The sequence below is a fragment of the Sinocyclocheilus anshuiensis genome, unplaced genomic scaffold, assembly GCF_001515605.1.
Source record: "Sinocyclocheilus anshuiensis isolate Anshui unplaced genomic scaffold, SAMN03320099.WGS_v1.1 scaffold1136, whole genome shotgun sequence".
Classification (NCBI taxonomy): Eukaryota; Metazoa; Chordata; class Actinopteri; order Cypriniformes; family Cyprinidae; genus Sinocyclocheilus; species Sinocyclocheilus anshuiensis.
Genome location: NW_015548521.1, coordinates 942,423 through 969,956, shown reverse-complemented (window position 1 = coordinate 969,956; position 27,534 = coordinate 942,423). Strand labels below are relative to the sequence as shown.

Below are 27,534 nucleotides of genomic sequence, written 5' to 3'. Positions count from 1 at the left end.
AATCTAGAAAAAAACCTGGTTTCCTCCTGTGATTTTCTATGCATTTACTAAGGTCTTCTGAGTGCTTGCTCGGGCATTGCTATGTGGATTCTAAGGCAATATAGCCGGTTTCTATGATGTTCTGGGTAGTTGCTTAAATCTGGTCCATAGATGTCTCACTTCTTTCACCTGGTAATGGCACATTTTTCTTTAAAAAGTCATATGATTTCATCACCAAGAAAGCACAAATGGTTTAATACGAAGCTTAATACGTGAACAAACCATCTAAACCCTGTGAGCATTAATAGCCTTAGCCACTAATAACATTTTACGCTAACGTGTTTCAAAATCTGAAGCCGTTCAGTTGTGTACGGCGCATTCAACGAAACATTCCAGCATTAACTCGGTAATACATAGTCAAATGATTCTTATATAGCAGGTTACATCATTTTCCAGAACTGTGTCATAGATTGTCATCATAAAGGAAATGACATTTCAGATCAGAACCAAGACACCCAGCGTTTGCATCCATTTTCCATGCCGTTGCATCAGCCCTTGTCAGTTTATAGTAAATGAGGGGGACCGAAAGCATTTTATTTTGCCATAACAGATTCCTTGTCAGATTCAGATTCATATAAGGGCCTTTAAAACAGTTCAGGGCTGCCTGAGCGAGTCAACAACAACTAGAAGTTACACGGAGTGCTAAAGCTATAGTTTCAGACTCCAGAAGGTCTAACAATTCAACAATCCAAACAAATCACACTTGTCTACAGCATGAATGTCCCTAAAACTATAGATAGTTAACACTGGTAATTTAACTGTCCAGAATCTGCAACGCTAACACAAAGGTTACGTTGCAAAAAGTAACATAAGAACTTTATACTTATCTTCTAATTATGCTCCATTATGCATTCAAGCAAGAAAGCTAGGAAAACCGCAGGCCACAGTGAAACCACAGTTTGGAACGATGCTAGGAAAGAAAAACACTTGCTCCTTACAAATAAACTAGTCACTGAGTCTGAGCTCTGCAAGTCTGTAACTCAATTGCCCGGTTAACAGATGAGGCTTAAGCCTAGTCCCAGACTAAAATGCATGTTTGAGCTGTCTTAACTGAATCAACTTGCACAGACATATCTCGAAATATTTCAGTGGCACTAATGTGTTTCACGATACACAACAGCATTGTTTTCTTTGTTTAAGGCAAAAAAACAACTACTTAAATCTCTTAATTTAACCAAAGCGAATCCTGGCTTAATCTAAGCCATGCCTGTGAAACCAGGCCTATATGTTTTGCCATTAATTCTCTGAAAGACATATCTAAATATATTTTTGGTCACACTTTATTTTAAGGTCCAATTCTCGCTATTAACAAACCATTAACTACGACTTTTGCTTCAATAAACTCCCAATTTGCTGCTTATTGGTAGTAAGGTAGTTGTTAAATTTAGGTATTGGATCTAGAATATGCTCATGCATAATATGTGCTTTATAAGAACTAATAAACAGCCAATATGTTAATAATAGGCATGCTAATAAGCAACTATAATAGTGAGAATCGGTCCCTATACTAAAGTGTTACCTATCTTTTAAGTTAACAAGACTTTCCGAAGCACAAAGTTTTCAGTTGTGTCCATAAAATAATGAAATAATGTGCATAAATTCTGACCGCATACATTTCTTTCATGTTTTCAGAACCTTTATCTGAGACTGCTGTGCCATCATTTGAATGAGTTACCACTTTTTTATACACTGGCCTACTATTGTGGTATCATCGACTTTAGATTTGCCTGCCCAATACTTTGCATTAACAAAAAAAAAAAAAAACTTTTTGTTTTTGGTCACTTTACATGTTGGTCAGGCCGCCTTCCTGTCAACATGGGCAGTTCTTGGCCAGAGTAAAGCCTAAACTAATTTGAGTATTTACAAGGCAGGGAAATTTCTACAAGTGGACATACATGTTAAATTCAACATGAAATGAAAATTCCGTCTATTTTCTAAATGCATGTTATTGATGTTATATCTCACACACACTAAACTTCAATTTCATCAAAGCATCTGCTAAATGCATAAATGTAAATAATGAAGTTCACTGATACATTACTGTACTACCAGGTCACTGCTGATTCTCAACTTTAGCTGAAATATTGCAAATGAAACAAATAACCGCTCTGCAACTGCAGTACTACATTCCACAGACTACTAAAACCTCTGGAAACAAGTAAAGCCATAATCCACATAAACCACACTAGCTTGAATGAGAGAACCACAGCCTGTTACAGACATCTCCAGACTAGACGGCAACGTTCACATCCCAGCACCACAGACTAGGCCTGAATACCAATCTCCTGCTCTCTCTCTCCCGTCATTTTCCCCCTCTTTTTGCCTCTTTCCTCTGTGCGATTGGCAATTTCTGCCTCTGTCTCAGGGGGTGACTTTTCTGCAAGACCAATTTTGTCCTTGCACAGAATTCAGTCACACACACACACCTGCTACAGGGCTTTAACCCTCATCAGTTCCTCTGTTATCGCTCACACTCAGTACAAACTCCCACTGTGACAATTAGAGAAGTGTTCCTGAGAAAATCCGGAAAGGCGGCACTGCAGGATCCAAATACTTTTCCAGAACCCCTCTCTCTCTCTCTCTCTCTCACAGAAAAGCGAGGAGGCGTAACGTACGGAGAAGAGCGAGTGGGTGCAAGGCTCACTGTGAGGCCCAAAAATTTGTAGAGTTAGCCTTACAATGCCCCGGTTCATTCACATTGCCACATTCAGAGTTGAAAGGGAGACTTATTTAAATGATAATGAGGAACAATACGTTGGATTTAGTGCTGCAGCGAGAGGAGAAAAAATCCATTACACCATCCGCGGTTCATAAGCCATGGGGTTGGGCCACATCTAAACACGCTCCCTTAAAAGCCATTATACGCAGCACTCAATGGATTTGCCTAGCACTTAGGACTTCAAAAAGGGATTAGCGAGAGAATGAGAGAAAAGCGAACGTGAAAGGGGGAGAAACAGGGCGGTAGGGCGAGTGGGACAGCAGCTGTTTTGGGGTTAACCAAACAACCTCTTGAAAAAGAAATGGGGGCGAACCCGCTTCTTAATCCAAACCCATTTTCGCACTAACTCGACCCCCCCTCTCGCATCACTCTACACTTCTTGGGCCGCGACAGATTTGGTGACAAGTGGGAGGGGGCGGACTGTTTAGCTACGGACCAGACTATTGGTTAAGATAGGGCCGCGGATGAAAAGAAGCCAATCGGGAAGCAACGGAGTGTGAAGTCAGTGAGCGAACAGACGGCTGAGATGTGGTAGGTGTTGCCGGTGTTGTGCCCAATTCTGACCCCCGCCAGATTACTACTCCCCTAGTATTGCTAGGGTTAGGTGTGGGGGAGGGGTTGGGATTAGGGGTGGAGTTAGGATTAGGCAATCAGGTAGCGATTTCAACGAGAGGGGGTAATAATTTGGCAAGGGTCGAAAATGGGCACAACACCGTCTCTGTGGGCAGCTTCTGTGACATGGTTCGAAACTATCAGAGTCATTACCTTCGGGCCAGATCCACTCCAAACTCGTTCACATCCTCGCTGTTCAGAAACACAAAAGCTTCTGTGGTCAGATAAGACATAGCATGTTTATTTGGATGCAAATGACAATGAGATTAAAAGGGACAAATACAATTCTACAGTGATTAATGAAACAAGACTTCTGATCTTCTCCTGTCGAGTAATAAAATCGGATTAAAAAAAAATTTAAAAAATTTTGAAAAAAGTTGCATAAATGTCGAACTACACCTTTTTTTTATTTATTTATTTATTTTTTATTGTACAATAATTTTTATATTATTGTAATTTAAAATGAATCATTTTAAAATGTAATTTACAGTATTCCTGAATTCCAAAGCTGAATTTTCCACATGAACCACATTCCACAGTGTCACATGATCATTCAGAAATCATTCTAATATGCTGATTTGCTGCTCAAGAAACATTTATCATCATTATCAATGTTGAAATCAGTTGTTCTGCTTACTATTTAGGTAGAAACCAAGATTTTTAAAGACTTTTTAATGAACACAACGCTTGCAAGAGCATTTATTTGAGATAACCATTATAAATGTCATTTTTGATCAATAAAATGTGCTCTTGCATATATTAATACGATTTGCAAAGATTCATTAAAAAACCTTATACTCACTTCTTCTGTAGGTGAAGCTGGATCACGAATGATTTGCACGAACAAACGCATTCCCGGGGGGTGCATTCCCTTCAGAAACAAACGTAATCCACTGCGTCTTCAGCAACTCAGATGTCAGGAGTAAATTACGACTGCTATGTTCATTATTACATCCACCAACAGAACACCTCAATCGCTTAGCAGTCATTCTTGTCTACATCTGCTCCGGCGGTGAAACAATGGCGGACTGATGACAGCTCTCTCAGGGCGGGTCTAAGGTAAGATGCCAGTCCAGTCTGTGCTGAAACACTACTGTCAATCAAACTATCGTGGGAGGGGCTTGTATGTGTGACGTCACACATACAGACATCTGAGATCGGCTCAATTTGAGAAAGGGGTAAAGATTTTAGTAGATAAAAAATTTTTTTTTATCATTATAGGGTGGTTGTGTACACACACTGCCAACACACATTTCAGTTCAAACAACTTGTAAAAGTGCATGTAGCATCGGATGACCCCTTTAAAAGAAATCTTACTGGCCAAACTTTTCAGCTGTAGTGTATACTAAAAGAGGGAATCAAGCCACATCTAGGGACCAGAATACACCTTAACAACTACTTAACATCCATCCAGAACACCAGCAACATGGCTTAAAACATGTTAACAACCACATAGCAACACCTTGGCAACAGCCCACAATACCCTGTGGCTATGTGTTTTGAACAGTTAATGTCGATCTTTATTCAGAAAACTGTAGTTGTTGTATGTTGTCGCGTAACTACACATCAATCATTCGGGTGATGGAACATTAAAAACTTGTCTTTCCACATAATATTTAGTCATTTGTAACGTCATTTTTGATTTTCTTTGTGAACACATTAACATTATGCAGTGCAAATCAAGTATGCGATTCCTGAATGTTGAGTTTGATTAGTGTGAAAGTCAGTAAATGTTGACATCAAGATCACTGCAAAAACATCACATACAAAGCTGAGTGATTTCCACATTCGAAAGAGGTCCAGATCGGATTTGAAAATGTCAGAAACACTGTACAGACTGTCATCCAAAAACCAGATCTGTGTCACATTTGAGCGTGAAAATAAAAATCAGATTTGAACCATATTCAGCTGTGATCTGCATGTAGCCTAAGAGAGTAGACTCTACTTCTGTTTCAAAAGTCTCGTTTTCATTCCAGTCGAATGAAAGAGTTTTGTCGGACTATCCTCATTAAATCATTAACACACTGTTTCTGTACTATCGTCACAAGAACCGAAGCCACGCTAAACAAGTGGACGCATGCCGTTAAAAATAAGAAGATCTTAGCGAACGCGCACCGCTAAAATGGCAAGCCCCCACATCGGCTGTTTTTTTAAATAACTGCGCTCCTGCCCCCAGTTCTTTGAGACACTGCCATCCCCCTCGTTTGTTTCCATTTCCTTCTGACACTCCAGCGACCAAAAAGAAATCCAGTTCTATCTGCCTCTGAAGCGCAGAGATCGTTAGCTGGCGGCGCACACGCCTAAGCGTCTTTGAAGTGGGTATGAAAAGCGCATTTGGTATGCAAAGAAAATTAGCATGTATGGCGAATCACAAGGGAAGATTTTTTACACCATTTAACGACGTGACAGTGATGAAAGATGATCCTGTTTACAAAGGGGGACGGGAAGGAACGGGCTCGGCGGATCTCCGGCTGTCTGTGTCTTTCTCTCGCTCCAAGATGGACAGATAGGCCTACAGATGACGCGGATATGGCGCTCTGCATTTTTGCACCATTTCTTTGGCAGGAGATTAGAGGGAAATGTCATATCTGGCACTGTAGCCATTACAGTCTGCAATTTTCTGCAGTCTTTCAGCCCTCCCTCCTTCTCTCTGTCTGCCCGTTGTTCTGTCGCTTTTTGCTGTCAAAACTGTCAGCCTGGATCACGCTTTTATCTGCCTCGAGCTCGTTTCTCTCTCTTCCTCGCTCTCCCTCTCTGACTTTTTCATGAAAAACAGCCTTTTGCACAAATTCATAAATGATGGCGTTGAAGGGTGGGAGGGGGAAAGCCAAGACAGAAATTTCGCTCCGAATCCTTAACAGCTTAAGCATCACATTTAATCTCTTCATTAAAAACATTTTATTCTTTTCATCATCTTCTCCTCCCTTCATCCTTGGCTCGCTGAGGCGCGCAGCCTCGCTGTCTCCGTATTACGGATCCATCCGAACGAATTTGCTGGGGATTTCGGACACGCGTTTGACAGGCGTTAGTTAGGGACGCGTCTTCAGCTAGTCTCGGGAGAATTAGACACAAATTCTCATTACCCCTCTCTCAATCACATTATTTCTTCATTCAGGCCCTAACCGACACCCTACCACTACTTTTTTTCTCTAAGATATTCGGCTGCATTACTAAGAAACCACACCAGCCAGGCGCAGGGAATACTGTGAATATTTATTTTGTGAATACTGGCGTCATGATGACACACTTCATTGTGCTTACCTCACTGAGCCGATCTTTGGAGCTGCTCCTGGGTGCTGTGTTCACCTCCGTCTCCACCATTTTCTTCCCAGCCTGGCTCAGAAGACTCAAGGACTAGATAGAGCAAAGAAAAATAACACTTTAGAAGTAGGACAAGAGCTTTCTATTGCTGTTGTAACCCTACAATAACACATGATCTAGAAAACCCAGCTCTTCACACATGTTTGGAGCACCACTGTGAAATGATGCACTCGTGTCCTCAAGCAGAGCCATATCATCTCAGCAAAACAATGTCTTTGTTGGGATGGACATGGACACAGGAAGACTTTAAAGAGACACAATATTCTAATCCAAGGACAACAAAGCAAGGTGATTCTTTCATCTGTTTGCTTTGGAAATTTTAGGCTTGACTTCCCAAGTAGTGTCCAGTTGTGTCTGGAAATCGAGTATTGTTGTCTTTACCACTTTGATCTGTTGCACCCAGAGCATTAGCACGTGAAAACCCAAAGGGAAACCCAAAGTGTGTGTGGAGGGCAGGTGAAGGTGCTGTTTTTGCTGAAACGGTGAAATGTAGGCAGTGATGAAGGCTCACGAAAACAAATTCCTCGTATGTGTAAACATACCTGGCAATAAAGCTCATTCTGATTCTGATTCTGATTTATGTGTTCCTGCGATCTGATTGGTGGAGGAGCTTAGGGATGTTCTCGAAACTACCTGTTTGGCCTGCATTTGAAGATCCACTGATTTGAATGCATGCAAAAGGGCCACAGCTCACCTGGAAATGACATTCACTGACCTTGTCCTATGTTTGGATGATCATCTGCAGATAAAGATACAAATTAAATGACAGACTGATCTGTATTTTGTCTAAAGGCTTGGCCATATTATTTTCATTATTGTAGCTTCATGATAGTGTGCACACAAATCTTATTTTGAACAGATAAGTATGTTTACATACATACAGTGCCATGAAAAGGTTTTGCCCCCTTCCAGTTTTTTTTGTTATTTGTCACACTTAAAATATTCAGATCTTCAAACAAATTTTAATATTACACAAAGTTAATGCAAGTAAATACAAAATGCAGTTTATTACACAAAGTTAATGCAAGTAAATACAAAATGCAGTTTTTTAATGATGATGATTTCATTTATTAAGGGAAAAAACTGTCCAAACCTGCCTGGCACTACGTGAAAAATTAATTGCCCCCTCCTGTTAATGAAAGAACTGTGATTAGCCACATTATTTTAGAGTTAACTTTCACTAGCCAAACCCAGGCCTGATTACTGCCAGACCTCTGGAAAATTACTTTTGAAAAATTATTTTCTGTGAAAAAGATTAGTAATTATAGCCACTTGTTTACTAGAAAACATTTTGTAAAAATTATTTATAAATATTAAGATTTTGCATAAATATTTTTTACACACACACATATATAATGTATTTAGATGTTTAGATTTTCTTGCAACACAGCTGGAACACTGTGTTGGTCGATCAGAACTAAATGAACAGTCCGTTTTAAAAATGCAAGTGTGTGTGTGTGTGTGTGTGTTCGTGATCTAGTCCCAGTGTGTGTGCATAAGTATGAGCATGAGTATGTGTGTATTACTCGAGCAACTCTCATGCGTGTCCCCAGTGGCTTGCCGGTCTTGGCCCTGGTCTCCAGATCTCTACTCTAATTTAAACAGATCACTGCTACAATTAACCTTTCTGCTAAATATCAATTATAGCCCCAGGCAGAGCAGAATTAAAACGGTCATCAGCTAGTCTGACAGGTCCTGCATTCTGCCACCACCTGGTCATCGTTTCCCTGTCCCTTCTTTCCAGAGGACGCACTCAAGCCCCATTTAATTACCAGAGCCAATACTGAGCCAGCGCTGGAACAACACGGCACCAGCACTGGATGATTGGTGCAATGAATTACCATTCAGTTGAGGTCAAAAGCGAAAAGCAGCGGAGTGATGCGGCATCGGCGCGACGCTGGCGCTATGTTGAGGATTTCCAAAAAAAGAGCTGCAGGTTGGCCTAATCAAGTCAGAGTAATTTGCTGTAGTCAAGACAGGGGCTCGATTCTGTCAGAAAAGCTGAGAAGCTAATCAATCCCGCTATCTCGACGTAATCGGCAGGAACTAGTTATGATTAATTATTCATATTTCCCCAGGAGCTGATTCGCAACAGCTGCTTTGAGAATCGTGGAATTGTTGGTGTGAATGCAGCCAAAAGAGCGGGGCTCTCTGTGTGTGGTGTGCCAAAAAATGGTTTTGATTTGTTTACAGAACACAGAATGAAAATTAATGTTTTCAAAAACACCATCTTCACTGATGTGGAAACAGAAGTCTGATTTTGAGATTGCAGCATTGCAGTGTCGAGACTTTTGTCAGACGTTTTTTGGATACACCTCGTGTGTTTTGTGAGACCTTACTTCAAATAAAATGGACTCAACCGAGGCTTCATGCATGCAGCTAGCTGAAGGTTTTGCAGGTCTGCCCCTGAGAGACTAATCATGCAAAGTGTTTCAAATGCACTTTAGTATTCCTCTGTTTGTGCTTTTTCTAGTTATAGATTCATGTCTTGTTTAGAAATGGTGCAAGGTCAAGCACGTAGACTTTAAGGATCTGTAAAAGACACAATTTCCCAGTTAGTTTTCTCTCAAATACATGCAGGGAATTCAACTACAACATGAGGTCAAATTACCATACATAAGAAATAACCCTGGGATTACTGGATCACAGCGCATTATTCAAAATAATACAAAATACAAAAAAAATAAAATAGTTTTTCATAATCTACCTTAACATACTTTTTTTTTTGTAACGTAAGCTGCATGGCTGGCAACCAGTAATGCCACCAATCATACCCTAATGGACAAAATCAAATCCTGCTCTACATTATTTCCCACTATCAATATTTCAATATACTTTGAAATATGTTGTGTTACAGAAGTAAAAGGTGCTGCTCTTTGCTTAAAAGCTTTACTCCTGAATATTAATCACATCATGTGACGTTCTCCCCAAATGATTTGCTGACAGGCAGACCTTAGGTACATCCTATTTTACATACTACTGCACTGGTCTACGCCATTTTGTAGTACTAGTAGAGTTGAAAAGTTATAGTGAGGTGTAGAACACTACAAGTACTCAGATCATGTACTCGCTCAAGCGAAAACACAAAGTGTTACACTCAACAGCCATAGATGTCCTTGCATTGCAAATGGAGCTAAACATGCTAAAAGCACAACGTTTTGTTTTTATTGTGAGTGTAACAAATAAAAGTAAACCTTTTACACTTTCGATTATCTGTAGGACTATAAACGAAGGAGCATTGTAAGTTGTTTCCACTGTTAGAAGGAAAACAAATTCAAGTGATCGTGCTGGCGCCTCGCGCACACAGTTAAGCATTGCTAACTTGACTACGCGGCCTGTTCATTATCATGACAAAAACAGTCAGCCAAACATATGAAAACAAAAATAAAAAAAACACAATGCTCAGTTTAAATAGCTTTTAGTACAATCTGTGCTGTTCAGCGTGACCACCATACCGCCGTAATGTTATGCCAAGCACATATACCCCCGGTTTCACAGATAAGGCTTAATCCTAGTCCTAGACTAAAATGCAAGACTGGGCTGTTTTAACCAAAATAAACTTGCACTGACATATCTTAAAATATGTAAGTGTCATTGACTTGTCTCAAGATGCACACCATTAATGTTTTTTTTTTCTAAGGCACATTTCTAAAATATACTTAAATGTCCTAAATGAAATATGGCTTAGCCTGTCTATGAAACCAGGCCTTTGTTTTACGTGGATTTTGGAACGTGAGAGAAGTACAAAACCGGGTTTACATATAGCTTGGCTTCCACATACATTGCGAATATGGAAACAATCCATACGCAAGTTTCACTTTAAATGAATTCGTTTAGGCTTGTTATATAGCTTCTTATATTTTTCATTCTTGTTTTTTTCTGAATATTGTTAAATTGAAAGGATTTGTTGTGGCATGAGGGGAACTAAAATAGCCTATAGCATAGCTATGTTTATAGTGTTTATGCTTGTAAACATTTCACATTTCTGTACGTAATAATAAAAAGCTACGGTGACCGTTAGGGGGCATCTTCGGTTCACTTAATTTTGTCGTGGCCACGACATAATACCTCGTGGGAATGTGATAATATGTCGTGGCCACGCGATGTGAAGTCGTGGCCTCGAGATGCTATGTTGAGGGAACAACATCCATTTCTCGTGGCCACGACTTCTTATGTTGAGGGAACGACATATTTTTCTTGTGGCCACGAGTTTAATGCGTAAACAAACCTGCGTGACCATAGCAACCCGGGATTATCAGAGATGGATTTATTATTATTTTATTTTGAATTAAGAAATTATTATATTAATTATTATAGAAATTATTACATTATTAAATTATTATATTAACCACAGGCCTAGGCTACCGGACTATAGGCTATTGCACGCGATGTAGACAGCATTCGAATTATAGCAAATACTAGCATACAGAATGTTAATTAGGTAAAAGCGATACAAGAATTGAAAGGGGAAATAATAAAATATTATATTTATATGAAATAAATATAAAAATATAGCCCTAACAAGTTAATATAATAATAATAATAATATACAAATATTAAATGAAATGTTAATACAAATGTTTTATACATCTCTGATAATCCTGGGTTGCTATGGTCACGCAGGTTTGTTTACGCATTAAACTCGTGGCCACAAGAAAAATATGTCGTTCCCTCAACATAGCATCGCCTGGCCACGATATAAGGATGTCTTTACCTCGACAAAATTATCTTGTGGCCATGACATATCATCACGTTCCCACGAGTTAATATGACGTTCCCACGAATTAATATCTCGCGGCCACGACATATTATCCACGTTCCCACGACAAACAAGTCCCCTCTCGGTCACCGTAAAATGCGACCAGAGGCGTAGCAATAGGGCAGGCAAGGCAGGCAATTGCCTGGGGCCCCGCATTTTGAGGGGGCCCCAGACAGCTGACCATTTGAAATATTCGAAAATGTCATTATTAATATAACGGAGCAATACATCTGCACGCCCCCTAGGGGGCCCCCTCTCTCATTATGCTGGATGCGCTTGCTTTTTCCTTGTGATGCGTCGGCCACCGTTTTCAAACTGGCACAGAGCTTACTCATGCATTTGCTAATTTAAACATGAAGAGGACGTAGCCGTCTGGCAGCCAGAAGCGGAAAAAAGCAAGAAGAGGAAGAAAAGAGGAAACATGACAGCGGTAAATGATGGAGATAAGACTGACTTTAAGGATAATTATATGACAAACAAATGTTTTCGTTGTTAATTCTAGTTAATTTTCGTTTAATTATTTGCAAGATGAATTACTGGTAATAGTCCAATTACTAATAGGGTTACTGGGAAACAGGTTAGCTAGGGTTGCATTTAGCAGCAGCATATTATGTAGTGTTTAGAAGGTATTAATATAAGCTGCAATAGAATAGGTGGTACCGGGAAAGACGCGCACATCACCAGCGTCACCGCTTGGCAAGTTTCGGTACCAGGGATGAAAACTTGTCACCTTTCGGTGAAATTCGCCATTTTGAATTCAAAATGGGTCATTTGTGTGATTCGTGTAGATCCGCTGAGTTTTTAAAATTGTACCAACTCAATTCTGTACCCGCACGAAGTCACCCGCTTTCAAACGATCCTGTATGTTTTTGTGTGCTCGCTCTGGTTTCGAAATTACAAAACCAAAAGTTTCTATTTACAACGTGTTTTGCAGCATTGAGAATTGTAGCCAATCACAGGCATCTCTGTTAAGAGCAGTGGCCAATCAGAGGCGTTTACTGTAGGTTAGTCATAATCCACTCTGATCTATTTTTTTTCCCCGCAAGTTTATGTAGTTCTACATGCTCACAGATCTTTCTATTATAGCAAGACAAAAAGAAAGCATACACGATGTAAATAAGATATTCATTGTGTAGTTAGTTATTGATTATATCAGGAGTTTTCGCGTGAGTAAGCTCGGACAGTTGCGCCATAAGGGAAGCGCCCTTTGCTCTGTCTCTTACATACTACATTCACAGTTTGAAGAAAAGAGGACCAAACCGTCCACGCATACTGTTTCAGGAATGACAAACGCAAGTGTAAAAAACTACGCGAGTGAATCAGCAGATTGATCCGCGATTGACGGTGATAACTGTAGCAATGACAAATGCGAGTGTAAAAAATGACGCCAGTGGATCAGCTAAATTGTTCCGCAAGTCATTGCTATGACTGACAGTGATAAATATTGTAGCAATGGATGGAATGAACTATCTGACAAGCCGATGTCAAAACAGAGCTGTGCTTTAAGTGATGCAGAGTAAATTCAGAGTAACAAAACTACAGCAGCAACTGTAGTCTGTGTTGCCTTTAGCAGCTTCTACAGGTAAAGTTAACTTAAAGCTCTCCTTTGATGTGTCCTTTTTAGGCAATGTTTGAAAAATATTATTTTTAAATTAAATCTAAAAAAAAATGCCAAAATATTTAATGTATTATTTAATTATTATATAATTAATAATTAACTTAATTTGTAGTTAACAAGTGAAGTATTTAAATAATTAACCCTACTAGGCTGTTGGTGTCTGGGCTGGGCCTATTTATTTATTTATTTATTTTTAAATGACATGAGACTTTGTGAATTCCTGCACTTGCTATACTTCATAGTCATTTTATAATAAATCCAAAAGCAAGACGTGAAAAAAACTAGGGAGTTGAAATGGCAACTGAGCTAATGAGTGATACTCTGCTGCCATCTACTGGATATAATGGTAATTTCACTTCATTTTCATCTTAAGTCTTTGTTTTCCACCAGGAGACAATTTTTTTCCCTGTCTTCTTCATGAATGAAAGTGAACATTTAAAGTGATTTTTTTTGGCAGAGTTAAAAAAAATAATAATAAAGGCTAAATTATTATAAGTGTTTAAAACATGTAGGGTTTTATTTTGAGGGGGGTGCTCGTCTTTGTCACCCATGATTAGTTTGCATCCCTGGGTACTGTGTCTTGCTGCCAGTGGGGAGCCCACGAATCAATATAAATAAATATTACATTTACTTAGTTGACATTATTTATTTACAGAGGCTGTCAGTTGTATCTTCTGCCATAAAGATGAAGATTGATATTTTGTTAAAGAATAAGCACTTTGTTTAAAAAAAATAAAAATGTATGTTCTATTATGTGTGTTTTAACTACTTTTTGTATGTTGTATAAATATATATCTGGGTAACGAAGATATATTAACAAAATAATCTTTTAGAAGGGCCCCATCTATTAATTTTGCCTGGGGCCCTCACTTCATCTTGGTTCGCCTCTGAATGCGACTCATAGGCATCTAGTTTTTTTTTTCTCTCAAAAATGCAATTTTATTTTATATGTGTAGCATAGCCTATTTTAATGTTTTAAAATATTTTGAAAAATAACTTTACTTTGAAAAATACTGATTGTATTCATCGGTCAAAAATCTTACTGTCGGTTATCAGTCAATATGCGCATCCCTACTCTGAAGGTAAAAGCCCTCTGCTGCACGCTGCTGATGGGAGGAGCGGCGAGCAGGCGTGCTCAGAGCCATGCTGGGGTGAAGTGTCTCTGTTTTGTTATTCTGCTCTTTTGATCCTGTCTAACCTCAAAGGGCCTGCCGTCTCCAGCCAAGAGCCCCTGAGCCGCCACAAGTCCCACCTCCATTAGCGCGAGAGTTTCACCTCCGCCTCGCCCTTGTTCTCTCCCTCCCTCCACTCCATCTCTTCTCTCTTGCACTTTATCTCATCCGCACCAGTCCCTCTCTCTCTATCTCTCTCACTCTTGTCTTCACCTGTCAGCTGTTTTCTCTCAATCCCTGCTCGCGAATCAAGCCCTGTCAGTCCTCATTACCCCCCGCCCAAGTCTGGAATGCACCACCCTCCCCGTTCGGATGAAAGCGCTCCGATGCCAGCAGTGAGGGGCGGGATGGGAGAGCGTAACCGAGGGCAGGCTCTGGGGGCACAGATCCTTCCCCTAATTTGCTGGAAAAAGTGCCCCGCACTAGAGGAGCCTCACCTCTATTAACCCAAAGCCAGAGTGAAAGAGAGACAAAGAGGGAACGAGACGAGAGGCATACAGAAAAGAAAGAGAGAGAGAGGGCGGGCGACAGTGGCACCTCTACAGTGGCTCAATCTCCAGGCTCATTATCCCCGAGCTGCCCCAGAGCAGAGCAGAGCGCTTGGAGCATGGCAGGGCCACAACAGGGCCAGGGGCCAAATGGATTCATCTGCTCTCATTTGCTCCTGTCTCAGCAGAGGCAGCTGCTTGGAGAGAGGCGGATTGAGCGAGGGAGGAAAGGGCGGGAGTGTGGGAGATTTAAGGCTTTGTATTCAGCCGCAGAATAGCGCCACCTGTCTCTTGCACTATATAACAGTGACACAGACCCTTTAAGAGTTAAAATAAGTCAGATCTGTGACATAGCAGGTAGTGTGGTGCTCGCATACGCTACTGTTCAAAAGTAAATGCTTTTAAAATAAGTCTCGTGTGTACCAGGGCTGTTTTTATTTGGCCAAAAATACAGTGAAAATAGTAATATTGTGGAATATTACTATTTCAATCAACTCATTTCTTCTTTCAAGATACTATAGTTTATTCCAAAGTTAAATTTTCAACAGCGTCAAGTGATCCTTTCTAATATGTTGATTTGGTGCTCAAGAAACATTTCTTATTATTATCAATCTTAAAAACATATTTTGCTGCAAACTGTGAAGCTTTCCTTCCTTACAAGGTTCTTTGATAAAGAACATTTATTTGAAATAGTGATCTTTTGATCAATTTAAAATGTTCTTGCCAAAAATGCCAACAACACTGCCAAATGGCATTCCACGTTTTCAGTTTTCGTATATTTTGGGGGTGAGCTTTGCATAACCAAAATTCAAAAAGCACAAAACTAGCACAACTATGTGGGACACAGTCTTGTTACTGTTAACTAAAACTTAAAAAAAAAATAAAAATCAGTAATTGAAATGAAATAAAATAATACAAGATGGAAAAACTTAAGCTTCAAAAATAAATAAAAGTAAAATTGCTATTAAAACTTATAAAATAACATCGATTTCTGAAATACTAAAATTATTTTAAAAAATAAAGCTCAAATGCAAATACATTAAAATATATATTTTTGTATTTTATTAAAAGACTGCAAACTACATTAAAGTTACTAAAACCTAAAACTGAATTAAAGACTGCGAAAATATAAAAATAAAAGCCAATTCAAGATATGTATCAATGTTATTATGTTATACAAATAATACCACTGGTAGGAAGTTGTATGCCTGTGACAGTTTAATGCACATTACACAAAAAGATTTGATCACAGAATGGCTGTGATTGACCAGAATCAAGTATTTTTCAAGTATCAAGTATATTAAGTATCTTTGTGATGACATCATCAGCCTTCCCTATAATCTCATCACCATGTGACCTCCTCCTTCCCGGTCACACTAACCTAAACAACCCTTGTGGGCTGCACTGTATTCCAAGGACACAGCGCTTTATACACTAAATGGATTCCTGCTTTTATTACAATGAGTCCCAGAGTATCCATTAAACGTATATCATCACTGTGCATTGTTCATAGCTCAGTGTGATTGATGTCCGCATTATGTGGCCAAACGTATTACACAAGGCTCAAAACCCCAACATGCATCCCGTGCTTTCCAGTATGATGGGGGTTGCATTGAGGCAAATTTACACAAATGCGGTTCTACGGTGAGCTATTTGCATACTCGATCACCCTAGAGGGCAAGACAATAAAACTTTGCATTATGCTGTGAGAGGAAATCCCCTTTGACTTCCATTTTTTTTAAATGAGGACAGCAACTTTTTGGTTACTCATATTTTTCCAAATATCTTCTGTGTTCAGCAGAAAAAAGAAACTCATACAGGTTTGAAACAACTTGAGGGTGAGTAAATGATGACAATGTTAATTTCTGTGTGAACTTTCCCTTTAACCTATGCCCAAATTATACTACTGTACCATGGTAGCTCAGAAGCACTTCTGAAGAAAGAAATATACTACTGTAAATATACTAATGTTGTGTTAATTAACATACATAATGAAGTTAAATTGATATTAATTTATAATGTAAATGTTACATGAATACATTTAGAAATGAATGCAAACACCACATCATGCAAGTATTTTTCATTGTTATTTCATGTTAGCTATTGCATTAACTAATGTTAGCATATAGAACCTTATTGTAAAGTGTCCATAGACATTGAAGGAAATGGTTTAACTCTGTTGCAGAGAAATCAGGCTGAAGAAACATCAACAATGATCGTTTGATGCATGCTTCATTTCAGCATTGAGATCAGTGATTGGAGCTCAACACCTGCCTCCAACCAATCAGATTCGCCCTTATTCCTTCGACAAAACAGATCTGCACATACTAAGTGCTTTTGAAAGGCAGGGCCCCATATGGCATTATATCATGTTCAGTGCTGTCTTTACCCACTGACCCCAGGTCCCTCGGGGCCCATGGGTTAATGAAAGGGGTAGATCAGTGGTCCCTACAGGCCTGTCTGTCTGTCTGTCTGTACGCCCCAGTCCTATTTTCCACTCCCCAGCCATATGCATTGGAGACGAGGCACAAAGATGACACATGGGCTTAAACATGAGCTTTCGTCATCTCTCTGCCACCAACTGTCTCGGGGGGCACCGCGGGCCTAACCAATATACCCAAATACATACACATAACACCAACACACAGAGACACACATGTGACACCTGGAGGGCAATTAGACCACATGTCGCCCCCAAGTGTTTACCTAAAATACACCGCCGCCCTGCTGCTTCCCACGATGCAACTATCCCTCGGCAATTACGAAAGAAAGCAGAACGAAATAGAAACACTTTTGAAAACACGAATAACACAAAAAAAAACGGAATGTTTGTTTGTCACCATTCCTAATGTGGCAGCAGACGCTCTGTTTTTCCACCGTCGCTCGCAACAAAATTTTCAACTCGAAACTTGAAAGAAGAAACGTGTTTTGCAAGATGTTATGAAAACTAATGGGGCAAATTCAAATAAGGCGTCTTTGTGATGCAGCCCACTTGGTTTGCTCATTTGCAAGGCAAAATCTCAGCTTTAAATTCTTTACAAAGACAAAAAGGCCCTGGGCTAGTGCAGAAACATCTGGTGCTAAACAAACGTTTCAGCGTTCATTTGTAATGTACACGGCTTGCTACAAGAGTGAGCTGTTAAAATGGCTGAGGTGTAAATTGGCTCCATCAAGACAATAATACTACACCTGCTGAGAACACTGGCTGTTAGAGGCAGTGAGACTGAAGCATTAATCCAACTGTGACAGGTAAAATCCATTCAAAATACACTGGACTTTGAAAACGTACACAAACTAGCTGATGGCAAAGGCTGTTCCTTTGTCAAAGACACTTCTAGTAACACTAAGAAAATAGTAGTGCAGAGGTGTTTCTATGAGGTACCTTGTAAATACTTTGAAAATGAATAACAAAACATTTGGTGGCAGCATCATAATACATCGAAAATGTATTACATTAACATGTATCACAAATTCATCTACCATGGTTTTACATAGTGAACCAAGGTACTTCCAAGAATACTATAGTACTGTGGTTTCTGGGAATGTACCATGGTAGTACAAGTTATTCTTGCATGTACCTTAGAGTTTTCACATTTTATATAATGTGATATTTGTTGATTGATTGATTGTTTAAAAGTTTGGGCTCTGTAAGTTTTTTTTTTTTTTTGAAAGAAATTAAAACTTTTATTCAGCAAGGGTGCATTAAATTGATTTATAATGCAATAAAAGTTATATATTTCAATTCATCTATTTTTTCAACACTGATAATAAGAAATCATCATATTACAATGACTTCTGAAGTATCGAGGCAATTCAATTCTAAAATTCAACTTTGATACAAGAGAAATAAATTACATTTTAAAATATATTCACATAGAAAACACTTATTTTAAATTGTAATGATATTCCACAGTATTGTTTTTAATGTATTATTGATTAAATAAATGTACACTTGGTGGGCATAAGAGCCTTTTTTCAAAAAACATTAAAAAACTAAAATGAAAATTTATTAAATCATTATTTAACAAAACTTCTGAACAGAGGTGTATATATTCTGAAATTCACATTAATGGCAATCTAAGCTATTTTCAAGAATACGTGTCCTACTTACATATCTAATCAACATGACAATACCATGGTACTTTTGGGTACCTTTCTCAATTGTTAAATATAAACAGTTTAATCCCAGTTGCTGAATGGATCATAACCTGCTAGATGAAAAACCATACAGTTCAACTGCTATTTTTATTAGAATTCTACAACCTGTTATCGCCTCTCACAAAGATATTTTCTGAGTGTGACATTCACACTACACAATGACAGCTGATTAAAACCTACGGTTTTAAACAGGACACTCGAGATGCCACATATCCCTTTAATTAAATAAGACACAGTTATCACCTAAGATGTGGCTATAGGGGTGCTAATTCTTGCACTGTTAAACAAAAATGAAAATATTTCTGATCCTAGTCTGTTCTCCTGCATATTTTAAATTTTCCATTCAAAAACAACAATGAATTCAGCTCTTCAAATAATAATAAAAACCCAAGCTAGTCACCAATAAACTCATATTCCTATTCTCGGTTTGAATTACTTTTAATAACTATTCAAAGTTTAATTTTATTTGCCACCTTTTTTTAAAAGAAATATATTAGTAGGAGTGAGCAGCATACTGGCTGAGATAATAAACTGGTGTAAGTTTTAAAATATCATTTTTATTGTGCTTAAGCAACCACCACATTTTTTTCTTTTCAGTGATTCTTTCTGCATGTTACATCATCACACCAGTAGGTGGCAACAAGTGACCAAGTCTTTACTCAAGTCTTTATGAGTTGAATCATTGAGTCATTTACTCAAATTATTCATTCAATCAAACTCATTCTTTCAAAAACTTAACAAGTGAGTCATTGAATTGTTGACTCAACTGATTTGTTCATGAATTTACACATTTATAATGCAGACTTTAGATCTCGCAACTGCCAGGCTTCCATAATTTGACCACAAAACCAATACAAATATAAGAACATGTGCACAGATTGTACTATTGCACGGCATGCAAAACTGGAGGTATGGACCTGGGATTGCATCAGACTGAGGGAAAATGTGTGTTTGTGTTTAGTAAGACACAAATACTTGTCTTTCCTGATTCTTTGTGATGTCGTCTTAAAATACCACCCAGATTTGACATATGTGTGTCCAAAAGACAAATATTCAGCCTAGAATTTTTTTGATTTTACACTAATACTCCAATCCTGGCTGTCTTTCCAGTGTCTGGTGCTTTTCATCCAGCAAGCTCAGACAGACATCAACAGAGCAAATGCACTACCCTGTGATGATGTCTGAAACATCAGGCAACATTTAGAAATGTAATCTGGAGAGGAAAAAAGATGGCAGGCATGACAGCATCCTACATTGCATGCTGGGATACACTACATTTGTGGTAACATGACCCGGATTTAAAGCTGCATAATCTGTCAAAACACTGACACATGACACATAAAACACTCTCTCTGTCATTCTGTTGTGAATGTGCTGTAATCCGCACAAACACCACCTGATGACACAGAACAAACATACAGAACAAAGTCTCCCTTGCCAGACTACCATAGTTACTATAGTTTCAATCAATCAGTCAATACAATTGATATTTTATTTACACACACACACAAACAACTTGGTATTTCTGTCCACCACTGTCAAAAAAAATTATATATATAAAAATATAAAAAATACTACTACTACTAATAATAATAATATGAAAACAAAGAAAAAAATGTTCTAAAAGACAAAAAAAAAGCAAAAGAAAAAAAAAAAAAAAAAGCAAAGAAAAAAAAAGACAAAAAAAGCTAAACAAAGTGCACAAAACTACAGCCAATAAATAAATAAATGAATTAATAAATAAAAGTAAAAACAGCAATATCATGGTACATATCCAATGGAAACATAGTATTACCATGGTACTTGTTAGCATACAATAATAAACTAATCAGATCTCCTTCTAGAAGCATCCATAACCCCTTTAGTTCCATTTTAATGTAAAAAATATCTTTAAAATACCATGGCATTAACATCACTCAACTTTTTGTAAAGGATATTTTGATTATAATTTTACTGTAGACGGAAATTTTGTAATGATTTTGTGTTTCTGCACAAATAAAGTGCAAATGTTATTATTTAAACCTACCATTGCAGGAGATTGCGAGGAGTGAACTTGACAGCAGTGCATTAGGAGGACTAATAGGCAACAGAAGCTTGAGGATGGGGGAGGGAAACCCACTGTGTGTTTGTGTTCGTGCCTAACTGGGCCATGATCTTGACCTTGGGTCACACCATATTCTCTTAGCAGCTCAAGTGCAGTCGCCTCACACTCTCAAAGCAATGATGTCAGCTAAACGGAAGGGGAAAAAAACTCTAAAGTGTGTCTGGAGATTCTCAACACCTAATTTATTGCCTCTGAGGAATGGACGACAACAGTGGGGTCTGTTTTCCTTTTCCTGGGCTCATTTATAATAAAGGCAAAGAGAATAGGGTCAGTTGGGGCTTCTGATTAGTATGAGTTCAAGGAATAACAGATGTAAAACAAACACACACGCTCATGCGCACACACACACTCGCAGAGGTTAAGTGACCCTGTTACTGAGGCCAGACCACACACTTGTTCTCTGGCTCAGTGAAGTTTGATCTGTCATCGGCACTATTGTGGCCTGCTCTGGACGTGCTCCCTCTGGCCTGGAAGACACTAATGAAAACGAGCCAAAACAAATGGGAAAGAGTAGTTTTCTGCGTTTCTGAGGAGCGTGTGTGTGCATACATCTGCTGGTTTGCGTAAACTGAAGTCAATGGAGGAAAACCTTTGACACGGGCCGGTTTTAGCGACCTGTGCTAGCAGCCCTACTATGATTTATTAAAACAACCCTGGCCTTCCTGCTTCCTGATCTTTGTTTACTGCTGTAGAAGCACGTTATCTCAACCAATCCCAGGTTAATTTCCATAACTACTAATCATATCTCTTTCTCTGGTAGGTCTTCCAAAGCATTTTGATAAGCTACGCTATCTTGTGTAGATGCATTATGGGATCAAAGAAAAGCTGTGGGATGCTAAGCTAACTCCTAATGCTAACAAGTGATTTTCCTAACAAAACAAAAGAACACTTCTGCTTTACTTACAGTATTTTGTTACTGATAACCTGTGACAACTTTGTATTTGCCACTAATAAATCAGAAAAAAAAAAATTAAAAGGGTCCTATTATGCTCTTTTACAAAGTCTTGATTTTGTTTTGGGGTTGTACTAGAACATGCTCTCATGATTGGTGATTCGAAAAACGCATTAATTTTCACATAATTTACATTATTACAATATTCTCCCCAGCCTGGCACAAACAGCTCGATTAGTTCCGGGTTTGATGAAGGCCCGCCTTCCAAAAAACGAAATGTGTTGTGATTGGTTAGCTGTCCCAGTGCGTTGTGATTGGCGAACAGCTTAGATGGTGTTTCAGTACTGCCCCGCCCCTTGCCAAAGCAGCAAGTTCCGTCTGCTCCGGTATCGTTAAAGATGGCGTCAATATTGCCATATCAATTTGAGCCGGATTCAGACCCCGAGAATATTGAGCAAGAGGATCGCGCAGAACCTTTGCACGCACAGATATTGGAAGACGTATTAGAAAGGTAACGTTATTGTTGTTGTTTTTTTTTGGCTAAATCACCAAATTGCCATATTGTTGGTTTCTAGCCTACAGCGGTCACTTATGTCGCCTCAATCTGATCACTTTCTCTCTGCAAATCACCACCAGTGTGAACACACAGTTTGTGATTCCTATATAAAGTATCTCACAAGCTTCAGTGGAAGAAAACTGCATGCAACTGCATGTTTAAAATGTCAAAATTGGCAAGTAGTTTTGTAGATTATACTGAGTCTTCCTTGTTTGCAAATGTTTAACAATGGCTATTTCAATCAATTCTCACCTAGATTTTCTTCCAGAAACATTTGCAGTGCTCACAGACAGAGGCACAGGAGCAGGCACTGCTGTGCCAGAGATCCCTCTTGAGATATTCCCCTCAGGCCCAGAGGAACAGGAGTCGTCTGAGATATTGTATCTCTCCCATGACAGAAGCAGAGCTCCTTACTGAAAATGGATGTCTGGGGAGAATCAGCAGTGCCGAGGGCGCTAAGTTAAATGGAAATGCACAGCAAGGTCGACTCTTTCTATTCATCTCTGTCCTCCGTGTCAGCCATTGAGCCGGCACTTCAGCAATATTTTGCAGAGAGTGAGAGGAGGAAACACGGTTTACCAGCTTTCCATCACTCCAGAGAAGATGGGTGGATGTCTCAGATTGGCATTCAGAGGAGAAAAGTGTCCCCTTCTCCTGAGAAGCATCCGTCACTGACGTTCTTGATGGGACACAGGAAACAGATCGACTTTCTCCTTAACGGCGATCAATCCCAAGACTGTCCCGCTCTCAGAGGGAACATTTACAGCAGGCAGTAAAGAAGGCCTTTGGGGCCCAATTGCATCCAGTAATCCTGCTAAGTGAGCTATATTTCCCTCCTTCTAGTCTGCTATTAGACAGGCCAGGTTCATAAATACTGCAGTTAATCTGGAAGCCGCAACCTCAGCCTGAGGAGGTAATATGAGAGGGGCACAAGGTCGCAAAGACGTGAAACCATCGCTGACGCTGGTGAGTCACTGTGGACACATTTGTACATACATGAATCACGCTACTACATGACACGCAGTGAAAATCCCACTCTGAGAGGCCTGTGATCCATTAATGAGGTCCAATTTGGGAAAGAATCTTTAACATGTTACGTACAATAGCAAAAAAATAGCGTGACAACTTTATAAACTGCGCATTTCATTTTCCATATAAAACAACAATATACACTGTCATGTTGATAACATCTGGGATCAATGCAAATTCCAGCATAAATAATCTCACTAGAACAATTATGAATCACAAAACTAGAAAATGCAATGCAAAAAAAATAAAAAAATGGACAAAAACCAGTACCATGGTATAGGACAGGACAACCTGCCCATATGCTATATTTACTGTATGAGAACACAGTTTAACCTTTTGGTTGAAGTCTAACCTCTTTTTGTTTACAGTTGATCCCTGTGTGAATTTATAATTTTGTGTTCAACTTGTTTACAGTTATAGCAAAAATATGATATTGGAATTTCAGTTTGGAGAATAGATTCTTAATTCTAATTTCAATTCACAATTCTAATTTCATGATCCGTTTCTGTTTTAGACTGAAGAAATGTTTGAATCCAACTATATTAATTATTCACACTTCACTATATAGTTGTATTTAAAAGGTTATTTAATAGACTGCATTGGTCATACTGGTGGAATTTTTTTTTTTTTTGAAAGCAATGAACACTTTTATACAGCAAGGATGCATTAAACTTATCAATAGTGACAGTAAAGACATAATATTTCAAATAAATGCTGTTCTTTTAATCTCTGCATGCATTTAAAAAATGCATTATGGTTAAAAATATTAAGCAGCACAACTATTTTCAATATTGCTAATAAGAAATGTTTCTTAAATCAGCATATTAGAATGATTTCTGAAGGATCATGTGACACTGAATACTAGAGCTTCGCCATTACAGGAATAAACTACACTTTTTATTAACTGTAATAATATTTTACAATTATTCACTACATTTCAGTATTTTTATTTTTTTTTACATATCATTGCAGCCTTGGCAAGCATAAGAGATTTCTTTCAAAAACATAAAAAAAGCCCCATCTTACCAACCCTAAACTTTTGAACAGTAGAGTACATTCAGCAAAAAATACACAAGTTTCATTTATCCACTAGATATATAGAGGGCCATTCGATATGAGAAACAACGACCTGCCTGTGCAGTGCTGCTAAGATAAAAGAGGAACTCCTCTATCTAATGGGTTTTATGAGCTACAGTCGGCTGCTGTATTGCTGCTAACAGCCAAGAGGGCTCACATCTACCTGCTCTATTTCCCAGCCATAACCTATCCTTCCCCACTCTTTCATTTGGGAAATCGTACATCAAAATGTCTCCCACAGGCGTAAAGCGCTCCTCGGGCGATCTTCCCTCATATATCTACCAGAAGGCCAGCACTCTTTATCAAGCCATCAAGGCCAGAGGTCAAGGACTTCATCCCCCACAATGCTTTTCACCTCGAGGCAGGCTGTCAAGAGGAGTCTGACACCGAGGCCAACTGCTCGTGCTCAGTGGCAGGCCAATGGGGAGAGGTCTTGGTCTCTGTGTCCATGGAAACACCGCTAGGTTTCTGCTTCTAGTTCTTTTCACAGTTTCTTGAAATGCATCACAGGAGCTCAAGCAAAGGTGCGTGTCTCATTCGGTATATTTAACTCTGTAAAGTGCTAATAAAAAAGTAGCTGATGACAAATTCTAAACCAAAGCCGTTGATTAGTCAACAGATGGCCAATGTACGCACAGATAATGAAATTAGAGTAAATTAACCCCAAGCACTGAAGCAGTTAGGTGCAGCACTGACGTTATGAACTGATAGATAAACATTGTAAACAAGCAATATGCTGGTCTATTAAACAACGCTTAAAGACCTAAAGTGTCCTCCTTGCCAGTCCAAATTACTAAGGTCATCAGAGCCGTAACACAGTGGATAACGCACATAAAGGACTATTCACACTGGCAGTGATTTGAGCAGTGCGGTGAAGCAGATTTTAACTGTATGCAAATGAGCAGTGACGAGATGCAGCGTCTACCAATGGGAATGCTGATGGCAACTTCAAATTCATTTATTTATATAGCACATTTAAATGCAACTTTGTTGCCCAAAGTGGTTCACAAAAGTTAAGGATAAATATAAAATAAAAATACTAAAAATAAAAAATGGCGGGGTTGAATTGAGAATTCAGAACTGATTTGGGAATGCCTTGGAAAAAAAAAACGTTTCAATTTCTGAATTTGAATTGAGGTAGCAAACAGAATACAGAGCAGCAAATCAAATCATTTCATAACCCTCGTGCTGTGCTGAAAATCCTGAAAATTAATTTGGTGTTGAAAACTAATTGGGTGTTCCCATTCAAAAACTCACTGTGGATATCTTATTATATATTATTATATATTAGCATCAAATCTAGGAATTTATTTATTTATAGTCTTATTTATGTTTTCTTTCAATTAGCACAAGTTTTGTATTGCTTTTTGGAACTGATCTAAATATGTTCATTGACCTGAGCTTATGCACCTCAGTTTTTGAGTTAAAAAAAAAACATTATTTGTGGGATATTTTGGCAATATCCAGCCAAAAACTCAAAACGAGGTCCATAAGCTCAGATCAATAAGGCCTACTATAAATACATTTCAAAAAGAAACAAACAACTTGTGCTAGCTGAAAAAAACAAAACAAGTTGATAAAAAGATCGAATGCTATATTTGGTAATAATTTAGCTCATTTATTTTTCTTTGGGAAGTTGTTATACCCTGTGTGAGCAAATTTAGCAAGTTTCAGTGCAATGCCATAGAAAATTCTCTCTGGGTCAGAACCCGAACACAACATGGGGGTTGAAAAATACATATAATTCATTTTTAATTTAAAAATATGAGTTAAAATAATTATGCTGTTGAAAGTTACTAAAAAATAAAAATGATGCATACTTACAAGCAACAAACCCCAGCTGTAGCCATTTCTAGCTCATATGAACATGGCTTCCCGTTATTATAGCTTTAAAATACAGTCCACTATGCTGTTGTAAACTGGTATCTGCCATCATATAATTGTAATTCATTATTATAATTATAAACACACTGGCTTGTAGCTTACTTATGTGTTGACAAATATGGTGGATATTATCCCTGCAATTTTTCAGTCTCATTTATGATGACTGGAATACACTATACTCATTATGTTTGGTTGAGAAAAAAAAAATGGATGTGCTCAATGAGTTTGAATTCATCTACATTTCCCTATGCGCAAAAAGGCTGCAAACAAAAATATAAAAAAGAAAAGTTACAAGATTGATATGTGCATAATACATGAACTCAGTGCCGTTAATAAACTAATAATGAGCTACAAATTGACACATAATTATGCATTTCCCTTTTTAATTAAGAGAGAGCGACGCTAGTCTATATCAAACTATACAACATTTTTTTTCTTATCAGGGAGAGAGCAAGAAATACTGTGAGAGGAAAAAGAGAGAGAGAAGTGAAGCATAAAGAGTGTGATGTTCCCTCTGACAGCGCAGCCGTGCTCGTTAAACCTTTTCTTTATCTCTTAACAATCGCTCTAATTATGTTCATTGAAGGGGGCCAATTAATCCTGCATTGTCAGGCCCTGCGGCTAAGTGTTTCTCCCACATCCAGAGGAATCTGCAATTAACACAGCCAAATTTATTTAGTGACACTTCTCGGCTTTTGACTCCCTTGAAATCATATCAGAGATTAAAATAACTGTCTTCTATTTTAATATATTTTTAAACATAATTTATTCCTGTGATGCAAAGCTGAATTTTCAGCATCATTACTCCCGTCTTCAGAGTCACATGATCCTTTATAAATCTTTCTAATATGCTGATTTACTGCTCGAGAAACATTTCTTATTATTATCAATGATGAAAAAACGTGTGGTGCTTAATATATTTTTGTGAAAAATGTGATATATACATATAAATGTTGCCATAATACATTGCTCCAGGATTCTTTAATAAATAGAAAATTCAAAAGAACAACATTTCTGTCATGACAACTCTCAGAGGGATTGGCATGGTAATGTACATGACAATGTTAATGTATTTGGTCTTGGCGGAATAGATCTGCTACGCTGCT

The 27,534-nt window shown here is 38.4% G+C and overlaps 1 protein-coding gene across 9 annotated transcripts in view; it reads right to left on the bottom strand.

Annotated features, from left to right (window-relative positions):
* Positions 1-27,534, bottom strand: part of LOC107656817 (autism susceptibility gene 2 protein-like) — a 314,131-nt gene that overhangs the window by 204,082 nt on the left and 82,515 nt on the right. For all 9 annotated transcript variants that reach the window (XM_016444764.1, XM_016444766.1, XM_016444763.1 and 6 more), the window contains exon 3: positions 6,632-6,724. In XM_016444764.1, coding sequence (XP_016300250.1) covers positions 6,632-6,724 — 93 coding nt within the window. The remainder of the gene's footprint in view (positions 1-6,631; positions 6,725-27,534) is intronic.